Raw genomic sequence first — 18,935 nt, 5'->3', positions numbered from 1 at the left:
CAAAATCTTCATAAACTCAAGCGTTGCACATGCAAAACAAACCCAATAAATAGATAGTTATAAATATTATTATTTAAATTATGAAATTGCAAAACTATACAATAGCAAAAAAATGTGATGACAAGCCCATCAATATGAAAATAAGTACATTATGTAGTATCTCATTTACATAAGCTGCACTAGGCAGAGCTTTAAACAAGTAAGGATCAAATCTAACGGCCTAAATAGACTTACAGAAAACATTTTAGATGCATCATATGTCAGACATAATGACAATAAATATACCTATACGTGCAGGTGGGTGTGACTTTTGATTTTTGAAGCCTCAGCAGTGATTGTTCAGAGAGCCGCTGGAGATGTTCCCTCTCATCACCCTGAGTCTGACCCTCTATAAATGGTTGCATTTTAAAACAAACACAACATGAACTGTGGTGTCGGCTGCTCTGCTAGTTCCCTAGGGGGTGCTGTTGGCTCTGGTGCAGGTGCAGCCCACAGCCACCTCCACTCTGACAGGCTTCAAGCGGTACTTCTCCTTGTCCCTGCAGAGCTCCTTCTTCAGAAACACCATGCTCTGTACTACAAGTGCTGAGTTGTAGTCGTGGCTCTCCACCAACTTTGAGTTCTGGATCAGCACACATCCAGTGCACAGGCACTGAGCCCTGGTATAGGTGGAGGGAAAGTGATCTTCCATCGTTTCACGTCTGGGAAGAAACAAGATGAAGACACAAGAAACAAGATGTGAGAAGGTGAGGAGAGGTGACAGAGAAATGTTACACCCCATATGCCATAATGTTTATTCAGAGAGACAGTGGTGTCATCTGGAGGGCACTCCTCTTTATCTTGGCCTGAGTCCAGACTCAACTGCATCTGTGAATCTTGTTTCACAGTCATTGTGTGCACAGCATCATTATGGGTTATCTGAAATGTGAGGAGAGACTCCAACCAGGCTGCTTTCTGTTAGACTTCTCATGCCAAAAGAGAATTCAATCTCTGCTTTAATCAATGTGTTGCATTTTATAAACATATCAGTTGTTTTATGCATTTCTAAACCTGAACTGATTCAGCTCTATCAGAGCACTGCAGCATTATTAGTCTCTCTGGTTTTACTATTTAAAGGTATGTGTTTGAGTAAAATGAACTTTTTTGGTTTTATTCTCTAAACTACTGACAAAATGTCTCTGTTTTGGAATTCAAATGGAATGGAATGGCTGCCATACATGGAGAGATTGAGATTCAAGAACAATGTGTGGTCTCTTCATTTTCTCCTGAGCTGTAGCTGTTATAAGACAGTCATGTGTTAAAAATAAAGTATAATAGTTCTCTCTGAAGAGTGGAATTAGCATAACATGGAAATACTTCGTTTATTTTCTCCACTGGAGAACTCAAAAATCTTTCCAAATTTCTAGTTTTCGTCTTAAGTTTAGGTCCATATTCATAAACATCCTTTTGTTGAATCCAGATAGTGTTAAGTGACACACTGGCAATGTTTTGGTGAAACTCGACAACTTAAAATGGTGTCCACCGTGAGTTTGGAACATTACTGACTTCAGAAAGCTTAGGACTGTAAACAGGAAGCACACTCTCCAATCACAGACACACAGACAGTTAATACAGATGACAGATTCCACGTTTTACTCAGTGGCAATTTGCGTCATTCCCAGCAGAAATGTGCCAACAGAGCTGTGGTGATGTCGAGGGGGAATCCCCGGTCCTGAGTGGAGCCGCCGGGGCGCGGTGCACCAATACCAACACTGCCTTCAATAAACAACCAAGATCACTTACGCAACTATTGTGCAAATGTGTTTTCATCACCTCATAGTTTCACTGCAGCTTCATGATGCTGAGAGATGCTGAGTGTTAGAGCGGCACCATTCTATATATGCCAACAAAACCCAATTCTACAGGTTTTATTATTATAACAAGATCATATATGTTATAGCTAAGAGGTTCATAACAATATGAGAAAGAAAAAAAAATAGATATTGATTAAAAATAAATCTTTCGCTTGAATATTTTAAGATTTGGAATATAAATAATAATAGTTCATACATATTTTGAGATCTATAAAAGCTTGAGGAACTTTTATGGAAATATTTCCCCCTCACAACTTACAACACATCGCCCTCACAACTTTCCCAACATGATCTTGAACTGGGACTCTGAGAAGCTCAATCTCAGAGGCACAAGCAAGTATGAAGCAGTCCGGTCATGTTTGATGTTTTCTTCACCACAGAGAAATAATTCCTCTGTTTGATCCAGCCACACTCCATCAGGGACCAATGACGGGGTCTCACCCTTTCAAGCCCCTGACCCCCTGCTGCAGGTTCCAAACAGACCTGACATGTGAGTGCACCGCGTGTTACTTACACGTATCCCCAGGGGGACAGAGACCTGTCCTTCAGGTGTATGGGGGGCTGCTGCGTGAACATCTCCACGGGGCAGGAGTACGAGGGGCCCAGTGGTTTCTGGTTCTGTGGGTGCCCCTGGAAGTGGCTCCTCAGCTCCCTCTCCGCTGCCTCCTTCAGATCCTGTTCAGGGAGGCAGCGGTTGCTCCTCAGAGACCAGCCGGGGGCCAGGAGCCCAAAGAGGAGCCCAAAGAGAAGGATCTGTGGAGGAGCACATAGCTGAAGGCAGGGCCGTGGGAAGTAGGGGTGCTGAGGGTGCTGCAGCACCCCCTGGTGGAGGACAGGGCAACTGCACTTCCACAAGATTAAATACAAATATAATCCAAAAAAAAAGAATTTTCAGCCTTGATGTAACAACATTCATAATTAAGTAAAGATAACACCGTTTTCATCCCGGTTACATTTTCCATTTGCCCTGTACGATGGCCGCTGTAAGTGATGAAAGTGGGGGATGTTGGCTTATCAGGTGCCCGCAGCTCACAGCCAGCGTGAGAGAGAGAGATAGAGAGAGGGGGTGCACCGGTACCGACGGGGAATGTTGTTAGCTTCTGCTGCGCTAACGGATATAAGAAGCTGTTTCTACAATAATGTGGAGGGAGAGCTCTCCTGTCAGACTGAGAGGCTCAGTAAGGTAAAGGACTCTGAGTGTTTAGATAGTTCACTTTAGTCTAAGTTATCTCAGTGGGTCTCAAACGTTTTGATCACAATTTATGTAAACAAATATTTCCAAGGCACTCCTTTATAATTATTAGGATAAATAAAAACAGGTTTGAAATCATTCCAAATGTATACTGTAGGACAGTAAACCAAAAATATTGTTTAAAACTGGAGATATTTAAAAATATGCATAAATAAATAAATGTTAACTGATAAAATAAGATATAAATGAACCACAAAAATAAAACAAGTTAGCCTACATTTATTTGTTATTGGCTATGGGTTATTGGATATGTTCACATACTTATTTGATTATTAAAATGCAAACCGATCTTTTTCATATGGGTGTTTTAGAGTTGTATTCCCTAGATCAGTCTCTAGTTTGGGCGCTCAAAGTGCACCAGATTGAAGCATTTTACTTTCAAATGTTAAAAAAAATCTTCCCGGGGGGGGGCCCCCGGACCCCCCTAGAGGATGTGAAGTCCACCCCCCAATTAAAACATGTTCAGGCAATATTAAATACATTTAAAGCCTTTTAATATAAGCTGTCCACCATATCAATACGTTTCTCTGTTTGTAGTGTATTGGTCTTTTGTAGAGGTTTTTTCATTGCCAGCTAAAATCTTGCCTAGGGCAGCAAATTGGTGAAAACCGGCCCTGGTGTCATCCCCACAGCACCCCCCATTTGAAACATGTTCCCACGGCTATGGCTGAAGGGACGGAGCAGGACCAGCATCTGTGTTCTACACTCAGACCTTTACTTTAATGAAATGTATTATGACAAAAAACGCACACATAATTGCACTAGGTCGGTTGAAAGCAATAATATTATGTTGAACTCAATATTATTGCTTTCAACTCTTTAGTTACAATTATGTGTATGTTTTTTTACATACAGTAATACATTTAATTAAAGTCAACATTTCAGTCTGTGTGTGTGTGTGTGTGTGTGTGTGTGTGTGTGTGTGTGTGTGTGTGTATGTGTGTGTGTGTGTGTGTGTGTGTGTGTGTGTGTGTGTGTGTGTGTGTCTGTCTGTCTGTCTGGTCTGGTCTGTCTGTCAGGTCTCACGTACCTGCTTGATGTCCATCCTGTCTCTCTTCTGCGTGTCTGCTGCTGCTGGATCTGCTCTGATTTACCTGCCTCCATCCTCTCACCTCAGATATTTATACCTGCACATTCTGGGAATAACCGGCATGAGGAAATGGAAACGTTATTCAGTATGATCTACTTCCCCTTTCCTTAGTGAAAGTATCCTGCAGCGGGCAGGCGTGAGTCTACTCACACCATCATCTGTCATTAGTGACACACACACACACACACACACACACACACACACACACACACACACACACACACACACACACACACACACACACACACACACACACACACACACACACACACACACACACACACACACACACACACACACACACACACACACACACACACACACACACACAGGTGGGTGCAGAGGCTGACGGCACACAGGAAATATGCTGTCAAACACAAACAGTGCCCTGTTGACCTTTCCCACCTGAGCTAATAACCATAGAGCAGAGAGCAGCTGATCGCTCTAATTTCAGCCCATCCAATCTTCCAGGCTGGTGTGTGTACAGATCTCCTTTTATCACACACCATTTATTGTGACTGTTTATAACTTCATTACATTGTTTATGTATGTGCATGTGTTGGTTTATATCATATTTCGCATACATTCATTTAACTAAGACTAATATCATTGTTATTTGATCGTTTAGCCATCTAGTTACCTCTAGTTTTAGAACAAAACAGCATGTATTTATTTACTGACATTTGCTGTTCAACGCATATAAATGTATTCATTTATCTATTCAGGACTCTCAGAAAAAAAAGGAATATATGTACATTGTATTCATTTAGATATTATAACACTCAGAGCTAAAAGCTCAAATTGATAAAAACATTTATTTTGGTTTCTTACATTTAAAACAATTGAACCCTTATCATTAAATGAAGATGTTTCATTTGACATTTGACATTTATCCATGTATTAATAAATGTCTTTCAGGAGACAAGAAAAACTTCACTTAGGCATTTGCATGACACACACACTGCGTCAGAGTGTGTGTGCTGATGCAGTAATACGATGCTTGAGAATTTCCAGCAAGGATGGAGACAAGCAGTGGCCAGAAGTTTTGCCGGATATAAATAGGGGTGGCCGTGATTCGAGGCGGAGTTTTAGGCGTGGCCATGCTCCTGAACCTATGTTAACAATTTAACCTAATTTCACTAGCAGGAACCACGCCACAACAGTGTGATGTTTGTAAGTTTATTGAAGTAATATGTGAATGATATGAGGGGGTTGAAGGGATGATCTGGGAGGACGAGCTGTTGTCCGTGCAGTGGGCGACTGTCTCATGTCTGCCTTAGCTTCCTGTCTGTGTTTTCCATCCTGTCTGGATGTCCTGGAGGATAAGCAGCCATAATAAAATCATAAAATCACCATCACCAATCAATAATAACATTTGTATTCATATATCATACTTGATGTCTGCAAACCTTTTTTACACATATTGGTGCACATTGTAGCATAAACCACGAATATCAACAAAAGAGGCAAAGTCAAGACAAGGTTCATTTTAATTATTTATTTTGGTGCAAACGCTGTAAGGTCTCATTCAAACCTAATAGTCCGCTTCTCTGGCCTCATTTATAAAAGGGATATACGCTCAAAAAATGGCGTACGCCAGTTTCTACGCAATGTTTGCGATTTATAAAATACTAACTTGACGGGAAAACGTGCGGTCCTCCACGCAAACTCTAACGGAGTCTAACCCATGCGTACGCACTAAGCACAAAAACGGGAGAGACGAGAAACTGCGACACCGTTGGCAGAAGGAAGAATGGAGAGAAATATGTGGAAATAAAACCATAAATAAAATGTTACCTCTCATTTATCATATATGAAGAATTCATTTTCAAACATTGATTAAAGCCAATCTTAAAAAGATTAAACAAACGCCTGTTTGAGACTCCTCAGCGCACACAAAAACATAACTTGGAGAAATAAATAAATACGGATATAGTTGGGTCTAGAACCTCAATTCCGTGACCATTCTTCTGCTAAGATGTTTTGACACTTGATTTGACATCATTGGACCTTTTATAAAAAATATAGACCCAAGGTCCCTCCCAAAAATCCCAGCAATTTTTGCTAGAGGGCCAAATCCAAGATGGCTGCTCGCGCCATCTTAAAAAATTAACTTTTGAACCAGAGCGCCTAGAGTCATGTGTAAATGCACTTTTTGGAGTAAGTCGGCCACAAGGATTCAATTTCTGACATCAGTTTGGTGCGATGACATCGTTCGGACCCACAAATCCAAGATGGCCACCATCCGGTCGAGAAAATATACACGTTTTGAACGGGAACATGCAGGATCACGAGGTACCGGTCACGGCAGTAGAACAAGCACTCACTGTTATAAACTGAAGTATATATATGTACTATATATGGGGGCGGAGCTTCCTACAGGCGATATAGGCGTTTGCCTAGAGCGCCACCCAGAGGGGGGCGCCACAAATAAAAAAAAAAAAAAAAAAAGTTTGCTTGGCGCAGTTTTGGCTCTATATCTGCAACCATTATTTTAAAAAAAATAATAATAATCTAACATAAGGGAAAATGAGCCAAAAATCTAAAATGGTCGGTCGGTCTAAGAGCCTCAGCTTTAAGTGTTCACAGTCAGAACATGCTAGAGCGCTGTGCATTGATGGGTATCTGTCAAGTGTTTTTAAAATTGAGCGTTGAGGAAAGAAAGACTAACGTTAGAGAACTGTGAAGAGGCAAAAGCCATCGGGGCGCAGTATAAAAACAGAAGAAAAGAAGAAGAAGAGAAACGTGCCAAGTTGAAAGGTAGGCTATGCCATTTTGATTGTATTGTCAACATTAGCGAATGGATCATGTAATCTTGCTAGTTAGCCAAGCCAACGTTAGCTAGCCAGCGTTTGTTATTACCATTCAGTAGAAACTGTCATAAGGCTATTTTTGTTGTGTCATGAAATAGAAATATTAGTAATAATAACAATGTTAGTTTTGGTGTAGCGAGCTACACGTTAAGTTTACCTCAGAAAGCAGATTGACTATCCGAGTCAAAAATGTGCCAAATTCAACCCTGTCATAATGTGCGCTAACGTTAGCTAACTAGCTCAGTGGTTCTCAACTCCAGTCCTGTTGAATGTTTTTGTTCCAACCCAGAACTAACACACCTGATTCAACTGTTCTAATAAGATAGTCATAGCTCTTGATTAGTTGAATCAGACCTGTCAGGCTGTCCAAATGCTTACTAACTAAATAATAGCTACATTTAACAAATGGAAATTATTCTTAATTTCTTATCTGCCCCCATATCAATATCTAATACGTAGGCCTACTTGTGTTTCTTATAGGGATTCATGAGTATGCCGCACGATATGGATCATAGCTTGTGACAATGTCCAACATTCCGTGTATCCTGCAGTGTGGAAGGGTTTGCAGCAAAGCCACCGATGCCATTACCTCAATTGAAAAATGGGACACTCTAAAGAACAATACAGAATTATGGAGCGGTCTTGACAAGTTCGGAGACGTCCATACATCCATCGACTGGGATACAGGTCCCGTCGGACACTGTGTCCATGATACATGTAGGTTGACCTTATGCAATGCCACAAAACTGGAACAGGCCAACAACAGACAGAAAAAACGAGTTGTCGATGAATGCCAAGCTCAGTCTTCGTCTACGTCTGACATTAGTTCCACAGCTGCAACTCCATCTTTCAAGCGGCTGCGATCTAGTCTAGGGCTGATACACGATAAAAATAAATGTGTGTGGTGTTGTAAGACGGAGTCGGCAAAACATCCAGAATCAAAGTTGGTCCTGATTTCGTACGATCACGCATGGGCAGCGTTCAAAAGCCATACGGTGGCTCTGGAAGATGAACTAATGCGCGACAGAATCAACTGTCTGATCAATTATGCAGCTGATCAGCCGTATGCACTTGAGATCAGATATCATCACAAATGCTGGTTTAAATATGTTCGTAACTACCAGAGAATGAGTGAAGATGACAAACTTCCCCACATGCACAATGTCACTCTCCGTGAAGCTCAGACAATTTTCTTTGATAACATCAGAACAGTTATCTTTGATGAACATGAACTAAGGTCACTGCAGAGCCTCCTCAGAGATTACAGCTCTATCGTTTCTCGGTATGGATTCCCAACATCTGGAGTCAAGTCATCCTACATCAAAGATATCCTGACCCGGGAGTTTAAGGACAAGATCGGCTTCCACTCTCTCCCTCAGAGAAACCAGAGCGACCTAGTCTATGACACGTCTGGGAGCGGTTCATATGTCGAAGCAGCGATCTCCTCTATTGGTGTCAGCAGTGAGCAACTGGTGCAAAATGTGGCTGCGCGGCTCAGAGATGATGTCAAGTCCATCAAACTCGTCCCATGGCCTCCACGAGTCGAGGAGCTAGAGGAGGAGGAGGAACTCCCGCCTCTCGTTTTGCAGTTGCTATCGGCTTTGCAGGGGAAGCATGGAGTAGATCTGTCTCCAAGCACACTTTCTCTCACCTCTCTCATCACACAGTACATTATAAAGCGACCCACCACTACCGCCATCAATGCCACCGTCACCCTTCACGGATTGACTCGTAGCAAGGAGCTTGTTGATTCGTACTACAAGCTGGGCATGGGGATCAGTTACCCGAACGTGCTTCTGCTACGTGATGTTTGGACAATGCATGACCTTGAGCGGTGCTCGGTCTGTCCGGCAGAGATCGCTGAAGGGGAACCAAGCATCAGTATCATCGACAATGACGATTTTCGGAACGATACATTGACAGGAGGAGGTACTTCACACCGCTGTAATTGGATGTTTCTGCAACGCGAAGAACGTCTTGTACATAAGCATGAGGCAAACACCCAGGATGAGCAACCGCGGATAAAACATGCCAAGACTGTCTCGGACGCTCACTGAGAAGGCCTCTGAGATGCAAACGGTTATGCCATATAGGACCGTCAAGCGTGGCGAGCCTCCGATCCGTCCTAAGCCTACTACTGTCTCATCGAGTACTGAGCCTCAGCGCCAGCGAAGCATTATTCATGCCCTTGCACGTGCTGATGTGAATGGTGACCGCCCTGTTGCAGCCGAACAGAATATCCCTTCGTACAACGGGTTTCACGCTGGATTGAATATGTGGCAGGACAAAAGCAAGGCTTATTTTCATACATCTTACAATCAACCGCCCGACAAGTCAGTTGTGAAGGACGTCATGGACAAGCTGGTTACCATCATCGCAACTAAGCACATGCCCTTTGCCTTCTTAGTTGGAGATCATCCCGTGTATGTCCTCATCACCCTGGTCAAGGCCGAAAACCCAAGCAAATTCAGTGCCATTGTACCTTTTCTTGGTCCCTTCCATACAGTGTGTGATGATGAGTGCCATCTACAAGCGGTACAAAGGTAGTGAACTAGGTGAAGTACTTGTCGCGGCTGGAGTTATTGCCGATGGCTCCGTCGATCGTGCACTGAAAGGCAAACATTATAAGAGGGGGCTACGCTGCTTGCGACTCATGTACGAGGCCCTTATGTGTCAGCTGATGAAGGAGAACCTCGGGCCCGACCTGGCTGATGAGACGAGGGAGAACCTTGACATTCTGAGAGATACGAGTCAATCCGAGGAATCCCGCGCTGATGCTCATGTGGCACTAGAGAATGATGCTGACCTCAAGAGCCTTGTCACCAACATGTTCACCCACGTTGAGGCCAGTGACATGGCAAACTACTGGAGGGATTTCCTGTCCATGACAGACGCGCTCATGCAGAATGTACATGCGGTCCATATATGCAACTGGGATGAGTATGTGAGCTCTCTGCGTGCGATGCTGCCATGGATGGTAGCTTACGACAACAATAGATATGGGAAGTGGCTGCCAGACTTTTGGGCGATGTTGACAGCTCTCCCTGCAGATCAGGTTGCGTTCCTTCGTACTGACTTCACCCAGTCCATCACAGGCAACCCCTATTCCAACATGGCCTGGGACATGTGGATCGAATGCACCATGAACAAGGGTAGCAAAATGAAGTCTGGTTGGCTCTCTATCCTACAGAATGAGAAGCAGCTGCTGGTGCACTCCAGAAATGTGAACAATGTGGCCCAGATCCGGGCAGCTCACAATGCCCTCGCAAACCGAGAAAAAACAAAGAGGAAGCACACGGAATGCGGCCCCAAACGGATGCGAGAAGATGAGCAGTGTGTGCAAGACCTGGTTGAATGCATGCATGAGTTTGACACCTTCCCGTTCGATACGGCCTCAACCACCCTCCGTACCTTGCAGTCGGCCATGCCCGCCTCTGATGAGCTCGTTGCAGACTTCAACTCAGCCCATGCCGCAGGGGAGAAGAAATTGACCCACTTTTTGGAAGAACGGGTATTCAATAAGAATACCTCTCTTCATGCACCCGTCCCTCTGTGGAAACGATTGACGTTTGCGAAGGCGTTAAGCAAGGAGAAGCCATCAGATGAACTCAAGGCGAAAGCTGCAGAAATGGAGCGAAGCGCCCTCAAGGCAATGATAAACCTGGTTGAGGGCAGTCAACTTGTGAACCTCCCCGAGTTGCTCGAACATCGTATTGTCGAGGAGTGTGTGCCATTATTTAACTCCAACGGCACCTTCAGAAAGACACAGAAGAGCATGCTCGTGCAGAAGCTCTCTCTGGAATCTGTAGATCTGCAGGAATCATACATCGCTCTTGTGGACATGGGCATGATCTGGAGGATGGCAACTCCATCAGCAGAGGATCGGCGGACGCAAGATGGCAACCCATACAAGTGGTCGGACTATGTCCACAAGCTATCATCTATTATCCTTGCACGCCATCATAATGCTCACCGTATCATATGTGTGAACGACCCGTACGACACAGCATACTCGACGAAGGATGACGAGCGAGACCTGAGGGTACAGGGAAACACACATGTGCCCAACACCTACATGAAATTGGGTGACGCATTCCCCACTGCCAGAATGTTCAAGACGCTGCTGTGTAGCTCCAGCAACAAGGGGCGGCTGCAGAAAATGATATGCAGCTACCTGACCGATCTTGCACAGAGTGTTGATGTGGAGATTGTCTACTCTGTCGGCTCCCACTGTACCAACTTATCAACCCAACAACCGATGCAGAACTACAGCTTTGACCAGTCTGAGGCTGACACTGTCCTGTTCTCCACCTATGTAGTTTTGCGCGAGTCAGGCTACAGTGGTCCAGTTGTCATTGATGCCACTGATACTGATGTATATGTTGCGGCAGCACTTATCTCACAGCAGCTGCCAGGTATGCTCTGTATCAAGAGGAAGCAGGAAACGGTACGCTGCTGTGACATGACAACTGACATGATGGCCGACTGTATTGTGCAGCTGCATTGTATGACAGGCTGTGATGCAAACTCAGGCTTTTACGGCAAAGGTAAGAAGTCTGTGTATGACCAGGTGGCGAAGAGCCCTGTTGCCCGACAACAGCTCTCGCGATGTGGAGATAACCTTGCCCTGACAGAGGAGGTGCTGGAGCAGCTCTTTGCCTTCACACGTAGCATCATCTACGGTGACAACAAGAGCAAAACCATGGCTGAGGCCCGTGCTGCTAAATGGAGGACCATCAAAAAGAAATCCTTCATCCGTATGCCGACAGCTTGCGTCAACATTGCCTCCGTGCCAACTACCTGGCGTATCTGGTGCGCCATCCATCGCTAAAGCACCATCCCTCACCAATCGGACATGGTTGGGAGCTGGTTGGTGGTTGCTGTCGCCCTGTACGTCACACGCGACCCGCACTCCCGATGCATCTACCTGCACCAAGGCCAACTGAAGAGGGACAGGAAGATGAGGAAGATGAGAGCGATGATGATGACGAAAATCGAGTTGCTGCTGTCCAGAGAGGCGATTCATCGGAATCGGAGGATTCAGAATGTAGCGAGGCAGGGTGCTCTGATTCAGACTGATACGGACTCTCAGTGTCATATTGATAAATAAAAAAAAAAGCAGAATTGTGTTTCATTGTGTTATTGTTCAAAACTTGCCATTTCTCGAGGCAGCATTTTTGCGTTATTACATGTTGTTTGAAGTGTTCTCATTTGCTAACTAGTCAAGTTACAGCTAATTATTTGAAGGTTAAGTAGTTGTATATCTTGTCATACATTCTTATTTCATGGTAAAATATTAATATGCAGATTATTTGCTTATAAGTCGATCAGTACTCAAAACGTGTGTAATTTCTCGACCGGGTGGCGGCCATCTTGGATTTGTGGGTCCGAACGATGTCATAGCGCCAAACTGATGTCAGAAATGGAATCCTTGTGGTCGACTTACCCCAAAAAGTGCATTTACACATGACTCTAGGCGCTCTGGTTCAAAAGTTAATTTTTTAAGATGGCGCGAGCAGCCATCTTGGATTTGGCCCTCTAGCAAAAATTGCCGGGATTTTTGGGAGGGACCTTGGGTCTATATTTTTTATAAAAGGTCCAATGATGTCAAATCAAGTGTCAAAACATCTTAGCAGAAGAATGGTCACGGAATTGAGGTTCTAGACCCAACTAATATGTTATTTAAAACCACCTCGAATATGTTGTGTTAATGTTATGAAATGTTTTCTCATAAATGATGCTGTAAGCAGGACGATAGAATTACGTCTAAACTGACGCCGTGTTGCATTTCTATAAGTTGTATAGATACGAGCATGGTTTTATATACTCTCACGTTTAATCGTGTTTTATGCCGTTCGCCGCCTACTTGATAAGTCGGTCGTAAAACACAGAAGGTATGGAAACTAAGAACACCATATGTGATCAATTGTACAGCTAATATAACACAACACATTAGTTGTATTTCCTTTAACTGGTGGATTATGGATATATAGTTGCTGCAGGGGGGAAAACCCATCACATTGAGGTGCACAGGCTGCAGTGGAGACACTGCGCACAGCTGATCGACAGCTGGAACACAAACCACCAAATACAAACAAATAATTCAGATCCAGTCGTCATGACTCCACTCCGGAGGGATTCCCCGATTATTTCTTACAGTTTCTCATCAAGGGGCTGTCTCCTATCCCCGGTACAAACACACTGCCTGAGGAAGGTTAGGCTATGTGTTGTGGTGACCACTATATTCCAGAATTCGCAGGGACATGTTATAGTTCCCTATATATATTGTGTGCCCTCCTGGCTCTTTGTCTTGTCGACCCGGACTGCAACCATTCAACACCTCTTTAATAAAGTACAATTTTGCACCTTCCTTGCACCGCCTCTGACTCCCTATCTCTCAGCACTACACTGGTGACCCTGATACGTCTTGAGAAGTTTCCGGGACGGAACCGAACACGGCAAAAGGAACTCAAGTTTCTTTCTCGAAATGCCGGGGATGTTTGGAATCGTCCGTGGCTGCCACTGGCACGCGGACTGGAGGCTCGGTGCGCGCCCCGCAGAATGGCTGGGGATGTTGCTCGCCATTCCCGCATCGGCCTTCCGGCTACAGGGAGACCGTGCCCGACCTGCTGGCTCGACCAGCAACCCGATTGCTGCCTCGTGGGTTTGTTTTTTCGGGGCGTGCGGCTGCGCTAGCTGACGGCGACTAGCGGCTAACCACGTGGGGCTAACGACGGCTAGCAGCTACCCATGGCTGCCAGTTAGCGGCTAATGGCTAGCTGCTAACGGCTTGCGGCTAGCAACTGTTAACGGCTGTCGACGTATTTCTGTTAACATCTGACTGTTAACTATTTTTTTCTGGTGCCGGAGAGGAGGTTCAATCAGCCGGTTGACCTCGTGTGGACACTCTCACCTTTTTCACCACCTCGACGGCGGTTCCAGATGCCACTCACGTTTTCATCGGCACCTGGGTGGTGCACTCCTGGACCCCCTCTTGCCTCGACAGTTCCGGACGTCGCCCATGCTCCATCGGCCCATGGGTGGCACGCTCGGGGACCCAGTCTAGCCTCTCATCAGTCCACGGCTCCTTCCTCCCGGGGAGACTGCTCCTGCCTCCCGGGGATACCTCAACGCCTGCTGAGGACTTCGTGCCCGCCGCCATTGTGCGTCTGCCTGCGGCCGGGTTGCGCTCCTTCCTCCCGGGGTGACTGCTCCTGCCTTCCTCGGATTCCGCTCCCTCCTTCTGGAGGTTTCATGCCCGCCGCCGCCGTGCCTTCGCCTGCGGCCGGGCAGCGCTCTTTCCTGCTGGGTTCTCCGCGACACCTACTGCGGCCCCCTTACGACGGCCCGTTTCGGCCCGCCCCCAGTGAGGGCGCCCTCGTTAGGGCCCCTACCCTCTCCTGCGGCCTCCTTTCGTCGGGCCGTTCCATGGCCCGGTCCTCACCTGCGACCCCGCCCTCCTCGGCCCCTGTGGTGCTTCCTCCACGGGCGCGAGGGTTTATTTTTGCCATGTTTGAATTCTGGGGGGGGCTTGTGTGGTGACCACTATATTCCAGAATTCAATCTAGGAACTACAGTTGGGGTTTTGTTCCCACACGGACATTTTATAGTTCCCTATATATATTGTGTGCCCTCCTGGCTCTTTCTCTTGTCGACCCGGACTGCAACCGGTCAACACCTCTTTAATAAAGTACCATTTTGCACCTTCCTTGCACCGCCTCTGACTCCCTATCTCTCGGCACTACAGTGTATTCTTTTTGTCATTAACCTTTTTCGGACCACTTATTTATTTATTTTGGTGATGATCCGACCTCCATGCTGCTACTCCGGTTCAAACTGAATCCACCAAACCATATGATTTATCTCGACCTCCCCAAAATAACCAACATCTGCAATGTTTTGTGAATCGGAAAATGTTTGAACATTTCTGTACCTATTTTTTTTATTTCTACTACGTAAGCAACCTTCCCACGTGAATCCTACGCACGGCGTTATAAATGAGGCCCCTGGTGCGCGAGAAAAGCCACTATTTCAAGGATACTACGTCATCGAGTGCCGCCGAAGGACTGTTCCAATGTCCAGCATACTTGGAATTCTACCGAGGCCGGCGTCCTTCGTTGCGGGAAATTTCGAGGCTGCAGATGTGTTTCCTCCGCAGTCTTAAAATCCCCACAATGCTTTGCGCACGGACACATTTCCCAAATCTTCGGCGGAAACCGTTCTCCATTTAAGGGGGGGCCTCGCATATGACGCACACCTGTTAGCCTGTTCCACCATTCTTCGTTTTCGGAGGCTAGGGCTGCATCTCGGGTCGATTATTTTCATTTCCTCGCTCGTCGGTCCTCGGTATCACCGGAAGTTGATTTGTCTGCGCCATCTTGAGTAGCTTCCCATGGCGCTTATTTCTGCCGGAGGATCGAGGAGCGATAATGGAGGAGCGATAACCGAGGAACCACCAGACCATCCTCCGATTAAATCCTCATATACTCGCCCCGCCCCCTTACTGTGTATCGCTTACTGATTGGACGATGCAGCGCATGCACTGAGCTGATGCTTCTTGACATGAGAGCAGTTTACCAGCGGAGTGAAGAAAATACATGAAACTCACGAGAGTCACTCACAACTCAGTCTATACTGTGTTTTGTTTCAATTAATGTATCATTTAGTTACAAATATGTGATATATCTGAACAACAAAGTGGTCAAAAGTTATCTTATTCATTTATTGGAAACATTTTCATGATCGCTTTGTTCGTTTATACATTTTAAGAATGGCGTTTATCTTTTTTGAGAATGAGTTCTTATTTTATTTTATTTATTTGGGCCTACAACAGATGATACACATGTATATGTCAGTAAATGTGTACTAACAGAGGCGGGGGTGTCTGTGAAAACAACGGGGACAGAGCTGCTGTCAGACATCAGCTGTGCGGTGTCATCACAAACGGACGTCGCTTCACGTGACGCTCCGGAGGAAAGGACGTTCCATTGCTCTTAAAACTCATTTCCCTGCTTCTCGTGGTTTCCTTAAGTCTCTCCATGCTTCCCTTGTGGGAGGGACTAGATGCAGGGAAACAACGCAAGTGAGGGACGCAAGGAATCCATTTAATCGACCTGAGATGCAGCCTTGGAAGGATTCTTGCCTCGCTTCTGAAGGACCTGACTCGTAAAGACTTGTCCTACCAAGGAAGCGTCCTCGACATTGAGAAACACCCCAAGTGTCCCTTGCATGGTCCAAGCCCCCAGGTGTTTGTTTGTGATTAGAATGATAGAAAAACTACTGGCTCCTTTTTATGAAACTTGGTTGGAGGATGTAGAATGGGCCAAGGATAAGCCCATTACCTGTGAAGCAAATTTGAATCCGAAGGTGATACACACTTTTCACCTGCCAAAGGTCTGCACTTAGCCTCTATCTTAACTAGAGAGCCTGATGTCAAACAAAATAATGAAAACTAAGAAAAGAAAAGCTAAAACCAAAACAGAATTGTAATTTGTACATATGGGATATTTTAAACGAAAGAGAGGGAATGTCCTCTTATCAGCCTGGGTGTGTTAGGGGCATTCACAGTTGAATTTCCACTGGTCAGTCCCCTTGGAATGTATCGATCTGTGTGAAGCCTCCGCAGACATGAACTCCATAGAATGTGTATGCAGAGCAGGGACTTCTGGGAAAGTGCTGGCACGCTCGTGAACTGTCAACTGGGGGGTGAGGGGGAGCCTGGCTGTGGGGAAACTGTGGACCTCTGTCGTCTGTCAGCGCAACTGAAATTATGACGTTTTAAAAAAGCGGGAATACACAGATGGCCAGTCCGACCCTGAGACTGTTCGCTCTTTTTTAAATTATTCACTGCCGCAGTGAATAATTAAAAAAAATCTGGGAGAGTGTAATTGGGAGAGCTGTGTTCTTGCTTCTGGTGGGAAAACCACCATGATAGAGATTATGGTGAGGGAGAAAGTTGAGGGGCATAAACATAAATATTAATTTACATAATCTTTGGTTGAACTGATGATAACTGTGCCATAGACTGGGTGAGCTGAAAGTGTTTCCAGACATTTGGATCATGTTTCTTGAATTTAAGTCTGCAATAACTGTGTTAAATCCTTCCACTGGAAAACAACTAGGGATGTTTACTCAATCATGTCCCAATTATGGAAAACTAAGCAAATTTCTGGCTCAGATAAAGGTCACAGGGTCCGAAAAAGATACATGCAATACAGCAGCATTCAGAAAATAGCTCACTACATATTCATTTGTTCCTCCTCTCCAGATAACAGACTGACCATTCACGGTCCTATAAAGCATATGGAGAGTCCTAGTGGGACATTCCTATAACTTACTCTAAGTACTATTGTAAATGGCACATTTAAAGATTATTATTCACACCAAATCCCAGCGGCCCATTTTAAGAAGCCATCACTTTAGTGTCTTGATTATAAACTTGTTTTCCTTATTCTCATTAAGTATGTTTGAATTTCAATTGATTATGGAGACAACTTGGGGGTGCTTGGGTAAGAAACTCGTTGTTATTCAGGAGGCTAAAACAGGCAACGTGTTTCCTCTGGTGGTATTTAATTATTGATTCACACTTAACAGCTTTCTTAAGAAACACATCACTTCATGTAAACGTTTTCCCTACTGTTCACTTCATAAAGAGAAGAGGAAAGATAAGAAGCTGCTTAAGAGATGACTAAATCACAGTTTCAGAAACAGACTTGTTTGTCTGTAGTTTAAATGTATACCAAAGATACTTCTGCTCGGCGGGAAGACTCCACAATGCTTTCGTGAGAGAAAGAATGTGCAAGACTGGTTTAACCGGTTCCAGCTGCAACTGTCACGCATTAAACAGAGCCGCATGCTCTGTTTAATGCACGCCATGAAGGGTTATAAAAAGCCCCACCAGTAGCTCTCGCTCTTTGTGCGGGTGTTTTGTGTCTTTGTAGTTGTGTTCATTGATCCTTTAATTACATTTTTAACCTGTGGTTTTAAAGTAAATTATGGTGGCACTAAAAAGTCAGAGGATCACCAAAGTCATTTGTGTTCATTCTTTGGGCCATGAATATCTGTGTTGAGATATTTCAGGCCAGACCAAACTGATGGACCATGGCTATAAAGAAACATTTGAAAATGGCAACAACAAAAAAAAGGTTAAAAGCAGGAAAGAAGAAGATTGTTTGGATTCACAGCTCCCCTGAACATCTGTTGAGTTAATGACAGGCACAGAGTAGTTCTTCTGCAAGGAACAATTAATTCTATAAAAAGAAACATGTTCTGACTTTGTCAATGTATTGGGTTCTTATTAGTCAAATACTATCATGGTGAAATATTTGTATACATTTTGATCTTAATACCTTTTTTTTTTAGTCAATCCAAACTTTTAGTCTGAACAGTTTAGTGTTGGACTTTATAACCACCACGGCCCCTGGTAGAGCCCCCCCCCCCCCACCCCACCCCACACACACACACACACACACACACACCACTGTTTTGCAATAACACTGTCTGCAATATGAACATTCGAAAATGTATTACAAATGTTGTAAATTGAAATAACTTTTTTATTTTAAATGTTATCTGCATGCCCTTTCTAGTAGTGTTTTATTTTTGTCTCCATCTTCACTTTTGCTGTAACAATGTAAATGTCCCCTCTGTGACGAATAAAGGTATTCTGATTCTGTTGCTAACGGTTACAGTGCATCCAACAAAAAGATGTATGTTAACTAAAATGTATATCTTTGTCAGGTTACAAACGTTTTAAACGGTCTTACACTAATTGACTTTTAAAAGGCATTGAAATTGTGCAGTTTTTCTGTTTCAGTTTTATCTGGGTAACAATTCCAAAATGTGCAGCCAGGCTAGCATGAAGCTAAATGCTAACATGCTGCAGTTTAGCAGGTGTAATGCTCACCATCTCAGTTTAGTGTGTAGGC

The 18,935-nt window shown here is 44.6% G+C and overlaps 1 protein-coding gene across 1 annotated transcript; it reads right to left on the bottom strand.

Moving 5' to 3' along the window:
• Window positions 1-120: 120 nt before the first annotated feature.
• Window positions 121-2,472, bottom strand: il17c (interleukin 17c). Its single transcript, XM_079679770.1, has 2 exons — window positions 2,368-2,472; window positions 121-701 (listed from the first exon to the last, which is right to left on the bottom strand). Exons 1-2 carry the CDS (start codon window positions 2,427-2,429, stop codon window positions 455-457), a joined length of 309 nt encoding a protein of 102 aa, XP_079535896.1. The 5' UTR covers window positions 2,430-2,472; the 3' UTR covers window positions 121-454.
• Window positions 2,473-18,935: the final 16,463 nt, after the last annotated feature.

The sequence above is a fragment of the Notothenia rossii genome, assembly GCF_949606895.1.
Source record: "Notothenia rossii genome assembly, chromosome: 5".
Classification (NCBI taxonomy): Eukaryota; Metazoa; Chordata; class Actinopteri; order Perciformes; family Nototheniidae; genus Notothenia; species Notothenia rossii.
The sequence above is the reverse complement of the archived record's forward strand: the minus strand, read 5'-3'. Positions and strand labels throughout refer to the sequence as shown.

Excerpts from the sequence above, each read along its gene's own strand:
- il17c (XM_079679770.1), bottom strand. The coding sequence starts at position 2,429 with ATGTTCACGCAGCAGCCCCCCATACACCTGAAGGACAGGTCTCTGTCC. Across the intron at positions 702-2,367 it reads CTGTCCCCCTGGGGATACGT|ACGTGAAACGATGGAAGATC; the intron begins GTAAGTAACACG and ends GTTTCTTCCCAG.